The sequence below is a fragment of the Suricata suricatta genome, chromosome 7 (genome assembly GCF_006229205.1).
Source record: "Suricata suricatta isolate VVHF042 chromosome 7, meerkat_22Aug2017_6uvM2_HiC, whole genome shotgun sequence".
NCBI lineage: Eukaryota > Metazoa > Chordata > Mammalia > Carnivora > Herpestidae > Suricata > Suricata suricatta.
The window spans coordinates 52,052,377-52,068,020 of record NC_043706.1 but is presented as its reverse complement, the minus strand read 5'-3'; the positions used below and the strand labels follow the sequence as shown (position 1 = coordinate 52,068,020).

The window sequence follows — 15,644 nt, the reverse complement described above, 5'->3', positions numbered from 1 at the left end:
TATTTTACTATGGATAAAGTAGCCTTGAGTCACCTCTAAAGATGACATTGGAGTGTTATGAACTTGTTTGATTTTTAGAGATAACCATGAGGCTTATTTGAGCAATCCTGGGCCATTTGCTGTAGTGAGGATGCCCTAGCACGTTTTTACAATATAACAGAAATCATTTAAAATTTGGCCTGCCCTTAAACTTTTGAAATGTGACAATACGTATTCACAATTTTCAACACAATATTCAGCATTAAAAAAGCTAGCTTTATATTCAATTTCCTCACTCCCTGGCCTGGAATACTTTACACACTACGTGTGTATTTTGCGGATATGTAACAACTTTTCTGGTTCATTTTTACTGTCTGCGAGCAAGGTCTGTATGCTGTAAACATCAATAGCATGGGGTTTGAAACTCTCTTTCATGTCAGTCGACTAATCTCACCCAGTGACAGAGAGCATGATTTGCCTTCTTAGGTATGTGTTCTGTTTTCTCACTATCATCATTTACTCTGTTGTGTCCTCACTAACCTTGTTAATGTACACAATATTAAGTTTTCAATTCACAGATGCATGTTGTTTTCAAAGCTTTTATCACATCCTGTGCTGTTGAATAGATCACTGACATAGATCACTTGTGCATTTGAGCTGCCTAACATTCACAGCATTGCTGCGCCTTGGTAAGTAGAGGATTTTCATGTTGAAGTGTATTATTTACTAAAAAAATGCAAACTAAGTTTCATGAAATTCTGCCCACCCTTGGGTCACAGACTGACCTGAGAATTTTGTGTTGTCCTTTCAGCTGGCTAAAGTGATTTCAGGCACCATTGATGAGACAACCGGAGAAGTCCTGTCAGTCTTTCAGGCGGTTTTAAGAGGCCTTATTGACTATGACACAGGAATCAGGTTGCTTGAGACACAGCTAATAATTTCTGGTCTGATTTCACCAGAATTAAGAAAATGTTTTGACCTCCAAGATGCCGAAAGTCATGGCCTTATTGATGAACAGGTTTTATGCCAACTCAAAGAACTAAATCAAGCAAAGGAGATCATTTCCACTGTGTCATCTACCACAGTTCCAGTGCTGGAAGCTTTGGCTCAAGGCATGATATCAGAATCCATGGCCATCAGAGTGCTTGAGATACTAATTTCCACAGGCTTTCTAGTTATTCCAGCCACCGGAGAACAGCTGACCCTACAGAAGGCTTTCCAACAGAACTTGGTTTCCTCAGCCTTATTTTCTAAAGTCCTGGAGAGGCAAAATATGCGTAAGGATCTTATTGACCCCTGCACCACCGAGAAGGTATCTTTAGAAGATATTATACAAAGAAGTATTTTACAGGAAAACACTGGGATGCGGCTTCTACCTGTGAGACCACAAGAAGGAGGTAGAATAACATTGAAATGTGGAAGAAGCATAAGCATTTTAAGGGCGGCTCACGAAGGTCTCATAGACCGGGAAACTATGTTTAGGTTATTAGGTGCACAACTTCTTTCTGGAGGTCTGATCAGTTGCAACTCTGGTCAGAGAATGACTGTTGAAGAAGCTTTGATGGAAGGTGTGATTGACAGAGACACGGCTAACAGTATTTTCACATATCAGGTTCAGACAGGTGGGATCATCCAGTCAAACCCTGCTAAACGCTTAACGGTGGATGAAGCAGTCCAGTGTGATCTAATAACTTCGAGCAGTGCTCTTTTGGTACTAGAGGCTCAGCGAGGCTATGTGGGACTCATCTGGCCTCACTCTGGTGAAATATTTCCTACATCTTCTTCCTTGCAGCAAGAATTGATTACAAATGAATTGGCATACAAAATCCTCAATGGCAGGCAGAAAATAGCTGCTCTTTATATTCCAGAAACTTCTCAAGTCATTGGTTTGGATGTTGCTAAGCAGCTGGGAATTATAGATAATAACACAGCATCAATTTTAAAAAGTATAATACTGCCTGATAAAATGCCAGATTTGGGGGATTTGGAAGCATGTAAAAATGCCAGAAGATGGCTCTCTTTTTGTAAATTCCAACCATCTACTGTCCGTGACTACAGGCAAGAAGAGGACGTTTTTGATGGAGAAGAGCCAGTGGCAACTCAGAACTCAGAACAAACTAAAAAATTATTCCTGTCTTATTTGATGATAAATAGCTATATGGATGCAAACACAGGGCAGAGGCTTTTGCTATACGATGGAGACTTGAATGAGGCTGTTGGTATGCTGCTGGAGGGCTGTAGTGCAGAGTGTGAGGACACGCCCACAAAAGAATGTCTTGATGTCTTAGGACTCCCTGGTGTATTTCTGAATAATGCTCCAAGTAGAGGAAGGGATGACAGTGTAACTTCACCGACTGGTTTTGATAAATGTTATTGCAAAGAACCTAAGCGTAAAGAAATCTCTGAAGAGAGAAAGAATGCCACAAATGAAGCGTGTAATGAGACGGGAAATAACATGACCAGTAGTGAATTTCATCAGTCAGAAAACCTGGCAAATACAATAGCAACTGATCATAAAGTTAAGAATTCATCCAGTGTGTATGTTCCCAGTTCTGTATCATGTTTAACGCAGCCTGGACTTGTAGCAGTTGGCATGCTTAGACAAGACTCTGAAAACATACTTAAAAACTGTGAAAACCAAAGCCAAGTTGGAATAAATGAAAATGCAGATGAATGTAGCCATTCTAAACATACTCAAAACTTTGCAAGCGATTCAATAACAAATCTTGTTATGAAATCAAAAACTAGTAGAATCAGTGATTTGAGTGAAAAAGAGAATGAAGATAATGTAAACAGGGATTTGACCATCTTTGACTATTCTCCCAGGCTGAGTGCCTTGCTCAGTCATGATAAACTAAGGAATGATCAGGAAAGTCTTAATGATTCACATACCACAGAGAGCAAGGGACATAAATGTAAAGACCCTACTTTGTCATTCAGGGATCAAACCATGTTATCAGGTCAGAGAATGGGAGAAACGTTTCAAGACCAGTTTCTGGGAATTGCAGCTATCAATATCAGTTTACAGGGAGAACACTCTCAACAAGACCCTTTAAATATAGGTGACAGTGATCCTCAGGGACAATCTCACAATGATAAATTTAATTCAGATACTTACAGTGAAGATGAAGAATTCCACGCCACTTCTCAGCAGAAACCTGAAAACAGGAAAAATGAGTCCCAAAGGGAAGGGTACTCCTGGGCCACAACTCCCCAGGGTGACACTGATAATGCCTTCTCACCTCATGTCTGTGCTACATCCCTGCCTGGAGAAACTGTCAGCGCCAGTGACTATGAGACGTCACTGCTGGATGAACAGCAGAGTGTGACGGAAACAGACACCGATAGTGATGATGATTTTTATGATACCCCCTTGTTTGAAGATGATGACCATGATTCTCTGGTTCTCGAAGGCGATGATTGTGATTGTCTACAGCCTGAGGACTATGCCACACTGCAAGAGGAAAATGACGGGGCTGCTCCTCCTGCTGATGTTTTTTATGATGTTTCAAAAGAGAATGAAAATTCTGTGGTGACTCGGGGAGCACTGGTTGATAGCTTAAGTGTGAGGGAGGACATGCGGTCTCTTCAGGACTTTCTCATAGGTACTGAGAAAGCTGAATTCGATTCTGGTGAAAGAACATACTCAGATTCAGCTGGCTCAGACAAGGGCAGTGGACAGTTGCCGGAGACCATATCAGAAAGGGAAAGCACAAATAGCCTTGAAGGTAATGAATGTGATTCATTGACTGATTATGAAATCGTAGAGGGCAAAGAGAGCTTCAGTGCTTCTCTAACATTTGATGACACTGGGTGTTGGAGGAGACAAGAAGAACATAGAGCTGGACAAGAATTTAAATCTGATACTGAGCATTTAGAATCTATGCAAAGTGAAGAAAGTTATGGGTATTATGTATGTGGCAGTAATGATCAGGAGGAGGAGGAGGATTCTGATGATTCTGATGATGATGATGATGATGATGGTGATGGTGATGATGAAGAAGGAGTAGAAGGTGAAAATGAAAAGCCCCTGTGCCAAGATGAGGCTGCTGGTACAAATATCCAGCTGTGTGCCACCACAGTAAGTGAAAAGGAAAATGGTCACGAAGATCAAAGTGTTAATAAAGTAGTTCTCCTGGATAAAGTGCACAACTACAGTTCTTTAGAAAAACAGCAACGTGTAAATGTTTTACAGTTAGAAACCATTAGTAAAAATAGCTTAGTTGCTGAAAGAAGCAACCTTCCAGAATATACAGCTGAGGTTGTTGGAAAAAACAAAGACGATCTGTTGAATCATGAGATAGCTCTTAAGGATATATTTCTGCCTATCACTAAAGACACTGAATTAGAAAACACCTTTGGCTCTGTAGGTGTTTTACATAATACTAATACCTGTTCAACTTCTGAAGTAGATAAGGATCTCATGAATTTAAAGTTTAAGTTGATTCAAGGACCAGAGTCTACTGACTCTGTGAAAGGTGGAGATCAGTATTTTGAGAATGTGACACTTCAAGTCTCCTCTCCTTTTGATAAAACTATTTGTTCTGCGCCTGAATTAATAGGAAAACCTGCTGAGGAAAGCCATCTGCCATCCATAGCCTATGTAACTGCCAAAGATCATCAAGTACCTGAAAGAGGCCTGGTTACAAAGAACGGTGACCCAAACAGCGTACTAATAGAAGATGAAACATCAGTTCATAAAATGTGCTCAGGTAAAGGAAACGCGCTTAGAGAAGGGCTAGTAGAAGAGAGTAGATCTCTCAGACCTTTGCCTAGTGAAAGTACAAGGAAGAATCCTGATTTAGTTAATGATCAGTTTCCATTTCCACAAATCACAGATAGTGAAGAACATAATCCTGAAGGAAACCTGGAAAAAGTAACTGTAACTCTTACAGATGAACCAAAGATTCCACAAACAGTGGTTAGCAAAAGTCCTGTTCAGTTTGAGAATCTTGAAGAAATATTTGACTCCTCAATTTCCAAAGTGATCAGTGATGACATTCCTTCAGCTATTCCATTATCTGAAGGGACTACAGATACTGAGAAAGATTCATTCACTGATGGGCCTGAGGAAGAGTCTGACCTGTTCACTTATTTAAAATATTGTGCTAAAGATGTAAAAGCAAAAGGTGTATTGAAACCAAATGAAGATATCCCAGGCTGTGTTCTGATGGCTTCCCCTGCCATGAAAGAAGACGTACAGTTTGTAATAAATAATCTGGAAGAGAAGACAGCTCTTAGCCAGGAAGTCTCACCCCTAAATAAGATGACCCAACAGAATGATCTTTGTACTAAAGAAAGCGCCTCAGAAGAGGGAACAGAAATTGGTCAGTTCACACCAGAAAGGAATGAAAGCACACTTTCAATCTTTCCTCTTAAAAATGTGGAAGACTTTGGGGGAAATATGGATTTTGAGTCACCAGAACTGTGCAGAAATGTAATAAGAAATGAGAACTCCAGTAACCCTTTAAGCACAGACAAATTATTTTCAGAAATTCACAGTAAGATGAAAATACTTGAGCAGCAGCAGCAAAAAGAACAAGCCTTGTCTCTAGGACTCCAAGAAAAGGAGGTTCACGTTCCTGAGTCATCTCAAGTATTTGTTGAAGATGTAGAAAATAGATTGGAAGAAGGTCCTATGAATCCTCTAGAGGTTGGAGAATCTCCAGTCTGTGCAGACACTGAAATTTTAATTCAAAGCTTAATTAAAAGAGTAAGCACATCACAGTTGGCAAAAGAAGCATCTAATGTGCCTAGTGACTCTAAAATTGGTGACTGTTCTGGAGTTTCCCCCATGAATAACTCACCAGAACTAAAAACAGAGAGTAGAGATGATCCATTCTGTATTACCAATCTTAAGTCTGATTTTCTCCTTAATATACTTAAGCAGAATCAGTATAGCCAGAAAATTACCAGAGCATTTGAATTGATGAAAGAATTAACCCAGATGGAGTATGAGCTAGAGAATAGAGCTATTACATCTCAAGTACTTCCATTGCAACTTGAAAATATTTTCTACAGGCTGCTCACTGACACATATTCAGAGAAAGTAGAACAGGTCAGAGACCTGAATCAAAAGTCATCCACTGCTTCTGAGATGGTGGTTGAAAGGTCACACTTTTTCGATGATTGTAAAAGCAAAGAAGAAAACCACTGTTCCTGTAGTTTACAAAACCTAAAAGATACTGGACTAGAAAACCCGACTGTGTGTGCATCGGCATTGCCGAGTGATGAGAAGCTGGGGGAGCTATGCAGTGATATCCCAGACCATCTGGAAAGTATTTCAGGGTCAAAAGGAATGACTTCTGGAGATAGCTCAATGGAACAAGTAAGTTGATTTTACATTTCAAATGGCAGTAGCTGCATAAAGCATTTGGGAATAATCCCATGCATTTTATTAGCTTTGAAAAACTACGTAAAGGCTATTGATTTAACATGTCCAAATTTGTGTTTAGTTTTCCAATGAGTTACAGCAGTGTTTACAGCACACATCAAAAATGCAAGAGTATTTGGCTTTACTACAAGATATGAAGCCCCCCTTAGACAACCAGGAGTCTCTGGATAATAATCTGGAAGCTTTGAGGAACCAACTTAAAGAGTTGGAGGTAAGAACTGTCTGCTGCCTGTGATGGATGATAGCTGGTGTTAATTTGGAAAAAAATAAGCATTGTGCTTATTTTATTTCTTTATTATATTCTAAATATGTAATATGCTATATATGCTATTATAAATGTGCTATTACATTTACAAGAATTGTTATATTTGTGTTTCTCACTGAATAGTTCTGGGATATATATTTTTTGCAGACATTTGAATTGGGATTGGCTCCAATTGCTGTTATTTTAAGAAAAGACATGAATTTGGCAGAAGAGTTTTTAAAGTCTCTTGCCAGTGACTTCCCCAGAGAACAGCTTGAGGAATTGAGCATGGGCCACCAAAGTCTGCAGACTGCTTTCTCTTCCCTCAGCAGTGTGTCTTCAGAAAGGAGGAAACGTGTCACACTCGCAATTGACTCTGAAATGGTAGGCATTGAAACATTTCATGCCAAGTCAGAATTTGAGTTTTAAAGAGAATTTTCATTGTTTGAAAATTTAGTCATAAGATGAAGTCTTTCATTTTCATACTGTTAGCACTTGAAACAGAACCATTTTTTGTAGGAATTCAAAATTTGGGGATTGACAGAAATGAACACACGATTTTATTTTCTAGTCTAAACTAGCAGTTTCCCATGAAGAATTTCTGCAGAAACTTGAGTCGTTCTCAGATTGGATATCAGAGAAGAAAAAATCTGTGAAGGATATTGAGATTGTGAACATTCAAAATATGGAAGATGTGAAGAAAAATTTGGAGTTTCTCAAGGCAAGTATCAAAATAGATGAAATACATTGAAAAACCTACAGATTAAATATTTTTTAATGTTTATTTTTGAGAGAGAAGCAGAGCATGAGCAGGGGAAGGTCAGAGAGAGAGGGAGACACAGGGTCTGAAACAGGCTCCAGGCTTTGAGCTGTCAGCAGAGACAGACACAGGCTCCCAAACGGTGAGATCATGACCTGAGCCAAGGTCAAATGCTCAACTAACTGAGCCACCCAGGCACCCCCTTTTAAAAAAATTTTGGTTGTTTAAAAACCTCCACATTTAAAATAACAAATGTGTAGGGGGTGCCTGGGTGGCTCAGTCAGTTGAGCATCCAACTCTGGACTTCTGCTCAGATTATGATTTTACAGTTTGTGAGTTCGAGCCCTGTGTCGGGCTCTGCACTGACAGTGTGGAGCCTGCATGGGGGTCTCTCTCTTTTTCTCAAAATAATTAAATAAACATTAAGAAAAACTTAAAAAATAAAATAAAAAATGTGCAGAAAAGACACATAACTGCTACATCTGAAATGATTATTTACTTTCTTTGTCTCTAAGAGATGTTTGTGTCACACACATTTATGATTATAGACTCCACCATAAATATTCACAACTTTGTGGATGTCTTTCTGATGCTGTCCCAACTACCTTCTCTCTCTCTTTCCACCACTGACATCTTGAGATTTGTATTTATTTATTTATTAGTCATATAAATACATAATAGTTAAATTATTCTTATAAATACATCATAGTATAAGTAGTATTTATGTACTGGTCATGGCTTTTTTCTACTCAAGTTCTTAATTTGAATAGCATGCCTCATGAATGATGCGTAGGCTCCTGGCCAGTGAGTCAGAAAACTGAAATTCTAGCCCATTGAATTTATGTGTCAGATTCCCTGTTGGCTTGTTTATGAGCAAACATAATTACATGAATATTGTAAATATTAGCAAGTAATATTTTAATGTTGATTTCTCCCTTTCACATGCCAAGTGTATGTAAGTTGGGTCTCTGTTTTTTGTTGAGTTACATTTTAAATGTGATGTGGCAGGCCAGAGTAAAGTGTTCTTAGAAGGATTGTCTTTTCCATATAATACTAACTACCATAGTTTTGAAGTAATTTTATCATTACTGTCTGTTACTAGGTGACGAATAGACTTTTGACTAAACAAATCATGACAGATGTCAGTAAAACCTTCAGTCCCTGATATAAGAAACATATTTTTAAAATATTATTGATGTAAACTTTATATTATGGCTTAACTCACATTTTGTACCTTATATTGTTTTGTTCATAGAGTGTGTTAAAAGACCTTAGCCCTACCAAAGTGCAGCTGGAGACCACTGCTTTTGATGTACAGTTCTTCATTTCGGAATATGCACAAGACCTGTCTCCCAACCAAAGCAGACAACTGCTGAGGCTCTTAAATACAACTCAGAAGTGTTTTCTTGATGTACAGGAGTCAGTAACTACCCAGCTGGAATGTTTAGAGACGAAGTTACAGCTAGAACAAGATCTTGATGATCAGAAGGTTTGCCTTTCTTTGTCAAGTTGGCATTCTTTGTTTTTAGTTCTTCCATGTGAAACCCGTAATGAGGATACCTAAGGATCATGGCATAATAGGGAAGATTTTTCTGGAAAGGCAGTTAATGGACAGGGTATAATGTAGAGATCCCAGAGTATACAACAATCCGGTTTCTATAATAATGCTATAGTTCGTTAATTTTCATTTTTTATGCCTCCCTGAAACTACAGTTTTCAAATAGAGTCTTGACTTTTTCCCCCCTCAGTAGTAGGAAATAGGGATGTACTCAGAAATTTCAATAAATTGATGAATATAAGGATAAAGAAGGCCAAAGTACCTTTTTCTTCTGGGAGGCACCTGGGGATAGCAGTGCAGAGTGTGGGCTGCAGAGCCAGACTGCCTAGTGCGTCCTGGCTGCACTCAGACGTGCATGATCTAGGGCAAGCCGCTCAACCACTGTTTTCTCAGTGGTAAACTGGAAAAAAACCACAGTGCTTACCTAGTAGGATTGTGAGCATCGATAAAAGAATGAATATAAAATACTTAGAACTTGCCTGGCATGTTTCCTAGGAAACATGATCAGTGCCCAAAGATGAATAACTAATATATAAGTAATAGGAAAATGAAAGATGCAAGTATTAGTGTTGACTTACTAAATTAATCTCTTAATTTAGTGAATTATATTGGAGTGCTACATCTAATAACAATAATGAGCAAAGGGGTGGGAATGGAATTAGGCATAGTGATTAAGTAAAAATATTGCATGCAATGCTTTTATTACTTCTTGAAGCACTTAGGTGTTGTCTCTAGCATGATAACCTATATATACATATTAAATATGTTCACAGACAAATCACAACTAACTTCTGTTTTGATATCCTTTTTGCAGAATTAATTGTGTGTATCGCAGGTTTCAAGAGCTTAAGAAAATGGAATGTTTCTTCCTGTCGGTCAGAGGTTCCATCTCTTACACATGTGCATGGCCAGTATTCTGAGCAGTTTCATCCACACATGGTCTCCTCCCTTGTATGCGGGACATGCTTCCACTTTCTGTGTCACCTTGCTCAATTTGTTACCCCACTGCTATCATGTTTACAGCATACTCAGAAAATCTTGTTAGATATGTTCTAAGTTTGTGATTAGAACTTGCCAAATGTGTTCTAGTTAGGAGTAATCACAAGAGTGAGTTCGGGTCCACACATTTAAGATGCTTTGATTTTGCCCCGTTTTAGATCGTGGCAGAGCGTCAGCAGGAGTACAAAGAGAAACTCCAAGGGATATGCGATCTGCTCACCCAAACTGAAAACCGCCTGATTGGTCACCAGGAAGCCTTTGTGATTGGAGATGGCACAGTTGAGCTGAAGAAGTACCAGTCCAAGCAGGAGGTAAAGTTTGGTTTTGCATCAGCAGGTCTGTGTTGGTGTTAACGCTTGATTATTCTTATTACCAAATCATTTTAGCTTTTCTGAGCCAAGACATACTTAGATGGTCCCAGGCTTGAGCTCTACTAAGAGTTAACATTTCCAGCTTCAAGAACGCCAGGTAATTTTCCTGACTGGTTTTGGTGAGATACGAGGGGAGGAGACATACAGGAGGCTGCTAATGGAATTACCTTGTGTGATGAATTAAAACCGGGGCCCACTTAAGCCCAGTTCCTTCACTTGCACGTGAGGTGAAATAGCCATTCATTTAGGCTTGTTCTCTTTCCTAACTCCTTCTTCTTCCTTTCCTCTTTCTCTACAATTTATTCCTCTCCATTGAACGAACAAACAATGATGACAGGTAAAGGTATACTTTATTTTGGTATCAGGAGAAAGAACACTCTCATTGTAACTAGTTAGCTCTTGGTTCAAGTCCCAGACTCTTCCACACTGTTAGCTTTATAGCCAAATCTGTTTGAGCTTGTGTTTCTTCATCAGTCACAATTGATTTTAAGAGTTAAGTAAATATTTTGTTTTAATTAAGTGACCAGCATAGTTAATGTCACATAGTAGTGGCTTAAATGGTTTTTTTTAATGTTTATTTATTTGGAGGGAAAGAGAGACAGAGTGTGAGCAGGGGAGGGGCGGAGAGAGAGACATACACACAGGATCCGAAGCAGGCTCTAGGCTCCCAGTGGTCAGCACAGCGCCTGATGCGGAACTTGGACTCAGACCACGATATCATGACCTGAGCCGAAGTTGGATTCTTAACTGACTGAGCCATCCACATGCTCACATAGTAGTGGCTTACTAAATAGTATCTCTTTCAATTCAAGTGCTTCTTTTTTTCAAGTTATAGTTATTTATTTTGAAAAAGAGAGAGAGCATGAGCAGGGAAAGGACAGAGAGAGTGAGAGAGAGAGAATCCCAAGTGGGCTCCATTCTGTCAGTGTGGAGCCTGATGCAGGGCTCAAACTCCTGACCCATGAGATCATGATCAAGTACTTCTTAGAATAATATGATGAGGCTGAAATTAAAAATATGGAAAAATAATATGAAAGTTCAAAACAGTGTAATATGGAAAATGAAAGTGTAAAGTAAAGGAGGAAGAAAAGAATAAAAATTCCATAAAGAAATCTAGACCAAGAGAAGCTATAACTTCTGAGGAGACATCATAATCTTGAGCTTCCTAACAGCTGGGGCAAAGAAGCAAACGTTGCATTGTAGAGTGCTCTGGGGTTTAGGAAAACTTAATCATAGTTCACTTGGAGAACTATTTTGTTTTTATCCTGACTAGAGATAATATATTTAAATGTAGGGGCGCTTGGGTGGCTCAGTTATGTGTCCGAATCTTGATTTCAGCTCAGGTCATGATCTCACAGTTCGTGACTTTGAGCCCCACATTGTGCTCAGCACTGACAGTGTGGAGCCTGCTTGGGATTCTCGCTCTGCCTCTCTCTGTCTGTTCCTCCCTGGCTCATGCATGCACATATGCATTCACTCTCCTTCTCACTGAAAAATAAACTTAAAAAAATAAATGTTTAGAAATTGAATAAATAATATTACCATGTATTTAAAAGCTCTTACAAATATGCTCATATAATGTAAAAATACCTGGTGTGTGCAAATTTATGTAGATTATATTATTAAAGTTATTATTTTCAGTGTTTTAGAAATCATAACCCTTTATGAATATGAAAATCTCACACCTTTCTGTAATGCTGTTTGAGATTTCAAATTATCTTAAATATTGTGATTTAAGTAACCAACTCAAATCGATTATGCTTTTTCAAGCGATCCATGCTAGATTCTCCTCTGCTCACACCCTCTTTTAGAACTACAACTCTGGAAGAATTAAGTAGGTAATCATTTAATAATTTTTTTTCTTTTGTGTTATAAGGAATTACAGAAAGATATGCAAGGAAGTGCACAGGCTTTGGCAGAAATAGTGAAAAATACAGAGAACTTCTTAAAAGAGAATGGTGAAAAGCTGTCACGAGAAGATAAGGCTTTGATTGAGCAGAAACTTAATGAAGCCAAGTTAAAGTGTGAACAGCTTAATCTGAAGGCAGAACAGTCAAAAAAGGAGCTGGATAAAGTTGTGACAACAGCAATCAAAGAAGAAACTGAAAAGGTCTTTATTCAAATATATGGTACACTGTTGCTTTGTTGAAAACGATTAGTGTAAAAGCTGCTTGAATTTCTAAGTGCTCTCAGGCAGCAGTAGCAATGCTGAGCACCAGAGACTAGAATTCTGCGTTTCCAGTTATATAATTGACCAAATACTACAAAAGTTTGAAGAATTGGCTTTGTTTAACTTTTTAAAAAATTTTAAGTGGGATTCTAGGACTTTCTCCCTGGGAAATGTATGAGGACTCATCAATTATAGTTAAAATTTTTAAGAACAGTGGCAACTGCCAAGTAATTGCCTGTTGCTGTAAGGTTTAATTTCACTGCATTCAGTTTTCAGTGTGTGTCAGCTTTTAGTATCCCCACTCTGATGTTCAGTGATCTTAAAACTAGTGCCTCGGCCCGCATTCAGATTACCTACTATGAACTTTCTCTGCCCAGGTTGCGGCTGTGAAGCAGCTGGAAGAGAGCAAAACCAAAATAGAAAACCTTTTGGACTGGCTGTCAAATGTGGACCAAGATTCAGAAAGGGCAGGGATGAAACAGAGACAGGTAATTGAGCAGAACGGGACTCATTTTCAAGAAGGCGATGGCAAGTCAGCGATGGGAGAAGAGGATGAAGTCAATGGTAACTTGCTGGAAACTGATGTTGATGGACCAGTTGGAGCTACTGAGGAGAATCTGAACCAGCAATACCAGAAAGTTAAGGTTGGTTGTTTTCCACACGGTGATGTTGTCCAATTCTGTTTTTCAGGTCTGTTAAAGAGAGGGGCACCTGAGTTACCTTTCAAAACCTTAATGACCAGGGCACCTGGGTGGCTTGGTTGGTTAAGCATCCAATTCTTGGTTTCAGCTCAGGTCGTGATCTCATGGTTAGTGAGATTGAGCTCCACATTGGGTTCTGCGCTCACAGCATGGAGCCTGCTTGGGATTCTCTCGCTCCCTCTCTATCTGCCCCTCCCACTCCTCTGCTCTCCCCTTCTGTCTCTCAAAATAAAAAAAATAAACATTAAAAAAAACCCCTTAATGACCATTGAGAGTAAAGTCCTATTTTTTAGGTCCATCATGTCAAATGTAAGTTACTGTGAGAACTCTAAGTAACTCAAAAGCAATGAGAAATAAATCATTAGCTGTGACATTCTTCTAAGTGAAGCAGACTTCTAAGGAATTGATAGAAATAGTAATAAGCTGATACTTATAGAGCAGTTACGATGGGCCAAGCACTCTTGTTAGCTCTTTCCATCTCAACACATTTAGTCCGCCCAGCTCCCTCTGGGGCTACATCCTAGCCCCGATTCTCAGGTGGGGAGACTAACTTTACAGAAGGAAGTCGCTTGCCCAAGTTGATACATCTAGTGAGGGATGGAGTTTGGGTTTAAAACCAGGCCATGAGCTCAGTTGCTCTGCTGAGTTCTCCTCTGTGTCTGCAGTGTTCTCTCACATTCTCCCCTACCCTCAGCTCGTCTTGACAGTCAAGAGCATTGCTGAGAAGAGTGAAAAGCCTTCTAAAAATTCAGGGTGTGACTGGGATTTGAAGTGAACAGTAATGCTGCTCTAGGACCAAAGGCAACTTTGGAAAAAACCTTTTTCACAGTGTCACACTATTGATCATTTTCTTTCAGCATTTGGCTTTTATAGGCAGATGACTGGACTTTGAGGTACTTACACAGTTTTGTGTGTTTTTCTCCATGTCCTTGTCTTTGGAGTCTTTGGAATAGAATGCTATCTAGGAGGTTTTTATATTACAGGAGATCTAAATTAAGAAGAAAAGTGGAAGTACTTAACTGTTTTTATGGTTTCCAGGGTCTATCATAGAACCTTGTTATAATTATTTCTTAAAATGAAAAATTTAATGAATTCCTTTAGGAACGCCTTCTGAGTCTGTTACATAGAAGTCAGGAAAGGTTAGTAACTTGACGCAAGGGGTGAAGAATACCGGTGGGTGGATCGAGACATAAAGATGCCTCGCTGCATGAGGGTTGCCTTCTGATCCTTTTGCTTCTCAGGATATGGAACTCTGAAAGGGCTGTAGGAATTCCTGAAGTCCTGGCAGAGTGGAGAGATAGCCGCAGGGCCTGTTTCTGGCTCTTTCTAGTTGTGCCACATATCCTCAGCCATGGCATTTCTTCCTTCGGCCCGAGTCTTCTTACTTGTAAAAGAAAGGAGATGGATCAGATAGTTTCTAAGGTGTTCTATATGTCTGTCTAACCTACTGTGTGCAGAAGACCCACTGGAGGGTAGTATGTAGTTACATTTCAAAGGCCAGTGACACATTGTGTGTGTTGGAGAAACGCTCTTCACACATATTTATCTTTGCCCACAGTGTGGCCAACGTTGTCACGGATGGTGAGAATACAAATATTAATGTGTCTGTTCGCAGCTGACTAATGGGAATCGGACTTGTAAGTGAACAGTCGTCCTACAGCAGTGCTTCTTGGTCCTGTCTACTCATAGCATATAGTTGTTCTTATTTAGCCCTTGTTGCCAGCGCTGCTCTAGGTGCTGGGGATTCCCCATCGAGCAAATGGAAGTCCCTGTCGTGGTGTTTGCACACTAAGAGAGTGAGGATAAAAGGGCAGACAGTAACTAAATGTTACGCAGTACGGGATGTTAGAAGGCGTGAGGATTTGCTGAGCTGGGTACAGGTGGGTGAGTGTGGCGTTGGGAGCCACTTTTCCACATGAAATAGGATCGTCTGAGTGGGCTGCATGAGAGGATGAGATTTGTGTGAAGACTTAGAAGGGACGTGTCAGAGAGGAAGCGGGTTGCCGGGCAGGTGCCCCGTGGGAAGAACCATTAGACATGAGCAACTAGAGGAGAGGGTCCTAACGTGCCTAATAAGATAGGGGTGGAGGTCGTATTTGAGAGATTGGCGTGCCTCCAGTAGGGTGGGAGACAGCCAAGCAAGGAGCTTGGGGGTAATGTTTTCAGCCCCTTTGGCTCTCTGTAAACCATTGTGAGAGATGTGGAAAATGACCCAAAAGGATTCTTCTCCATTTTGCACATTTATATGGTGTACTGGGGTGAATGGAAGAAGCTGCTATGACTGGAAAGAAAGGGACCCCAGCCACCTGCACCCCCCCCAGCTGCTCTGACAGGTGCAGAGCCCTAGAGCTGCACACCTGTGACCTGTGTGCAGCACACCTGCCGGACTTCTGTGTTCTGCCTCCAGAGTGGATTTTAACCCCAGGCCCGTGCCAGGCTCCTCAGCAAGTATTCGACACTGGTGACGT

The 15,644-nt window shown here is 40.0% G+C and overlaps 1 protein-coding gene and 1 long non-coding RNA gene across 9 annotated transcripts in view; one reads left to right on the top strand and one right to left on the bottom strand.

Annotated features, from left to right (window-relative positions):
* DST (dystonin) overlaps positions 1–15,644 on the top strand; it is a 489,005-nt gene that overhangs the window by 348,571 nt on the left and 124,790 nt on the right. For 4 of the 7 annotated variants that reach the window (XM_029945267.1, XM_029945266.1, XM_029945272.1 and 1 more), the window contains 8 exons: positions 791–6,307; positions 6,435–6,584; positions 6,786–7,001; positions 7,189–7,338; positions 8,633–8,866; positions 10,093–10,245; positions 12,182–12,415; positions 12,853–13,119. In XM_029945267.1, coding sequence (XP_029801127.1) covers positions 791–6,307; positions 6,435–6,584; positions 6,786–7,001; positions 7,189–7,338; positions 8,633–8,866; positions 10,093–10,245; positions 12,182–12,415; positions 12,853–13,119 — 6,921 coding nt within the window. The remainder of the gene's footprint in view (positions 1–790; positions 6,308–6,434; positions 6,585–6,785; positions 7,002–7,188; positions 7,339–8,632; positions 8,867–10,092; positions 10,246–12,181; positions 12,416–12,852; positions 13,120–15,644) is intronic. The other 3 variants (XM_029945269.1, XM_029945271.1, XM_029945270.1) reach the window with 1 other exon arrangement.
* LOC115296792 overlaps positions 1–15,644 on the bottom strand; it is a 35,586-nt gene that overhangs the window by 3,336 nt on the left and 16,606 nt on the right. For both annotated transcript variants that reach the window (XR_003911052.1, XR_003911051.1), the window contains exon 4: positions 14,197–14,560. This is a non-coding gene — a long non-coding RNA (uncharacterized LOC115296792). The remainder of the gene's footprint in view (positions 1–14,196; positions 14,561–15,644) is intronic.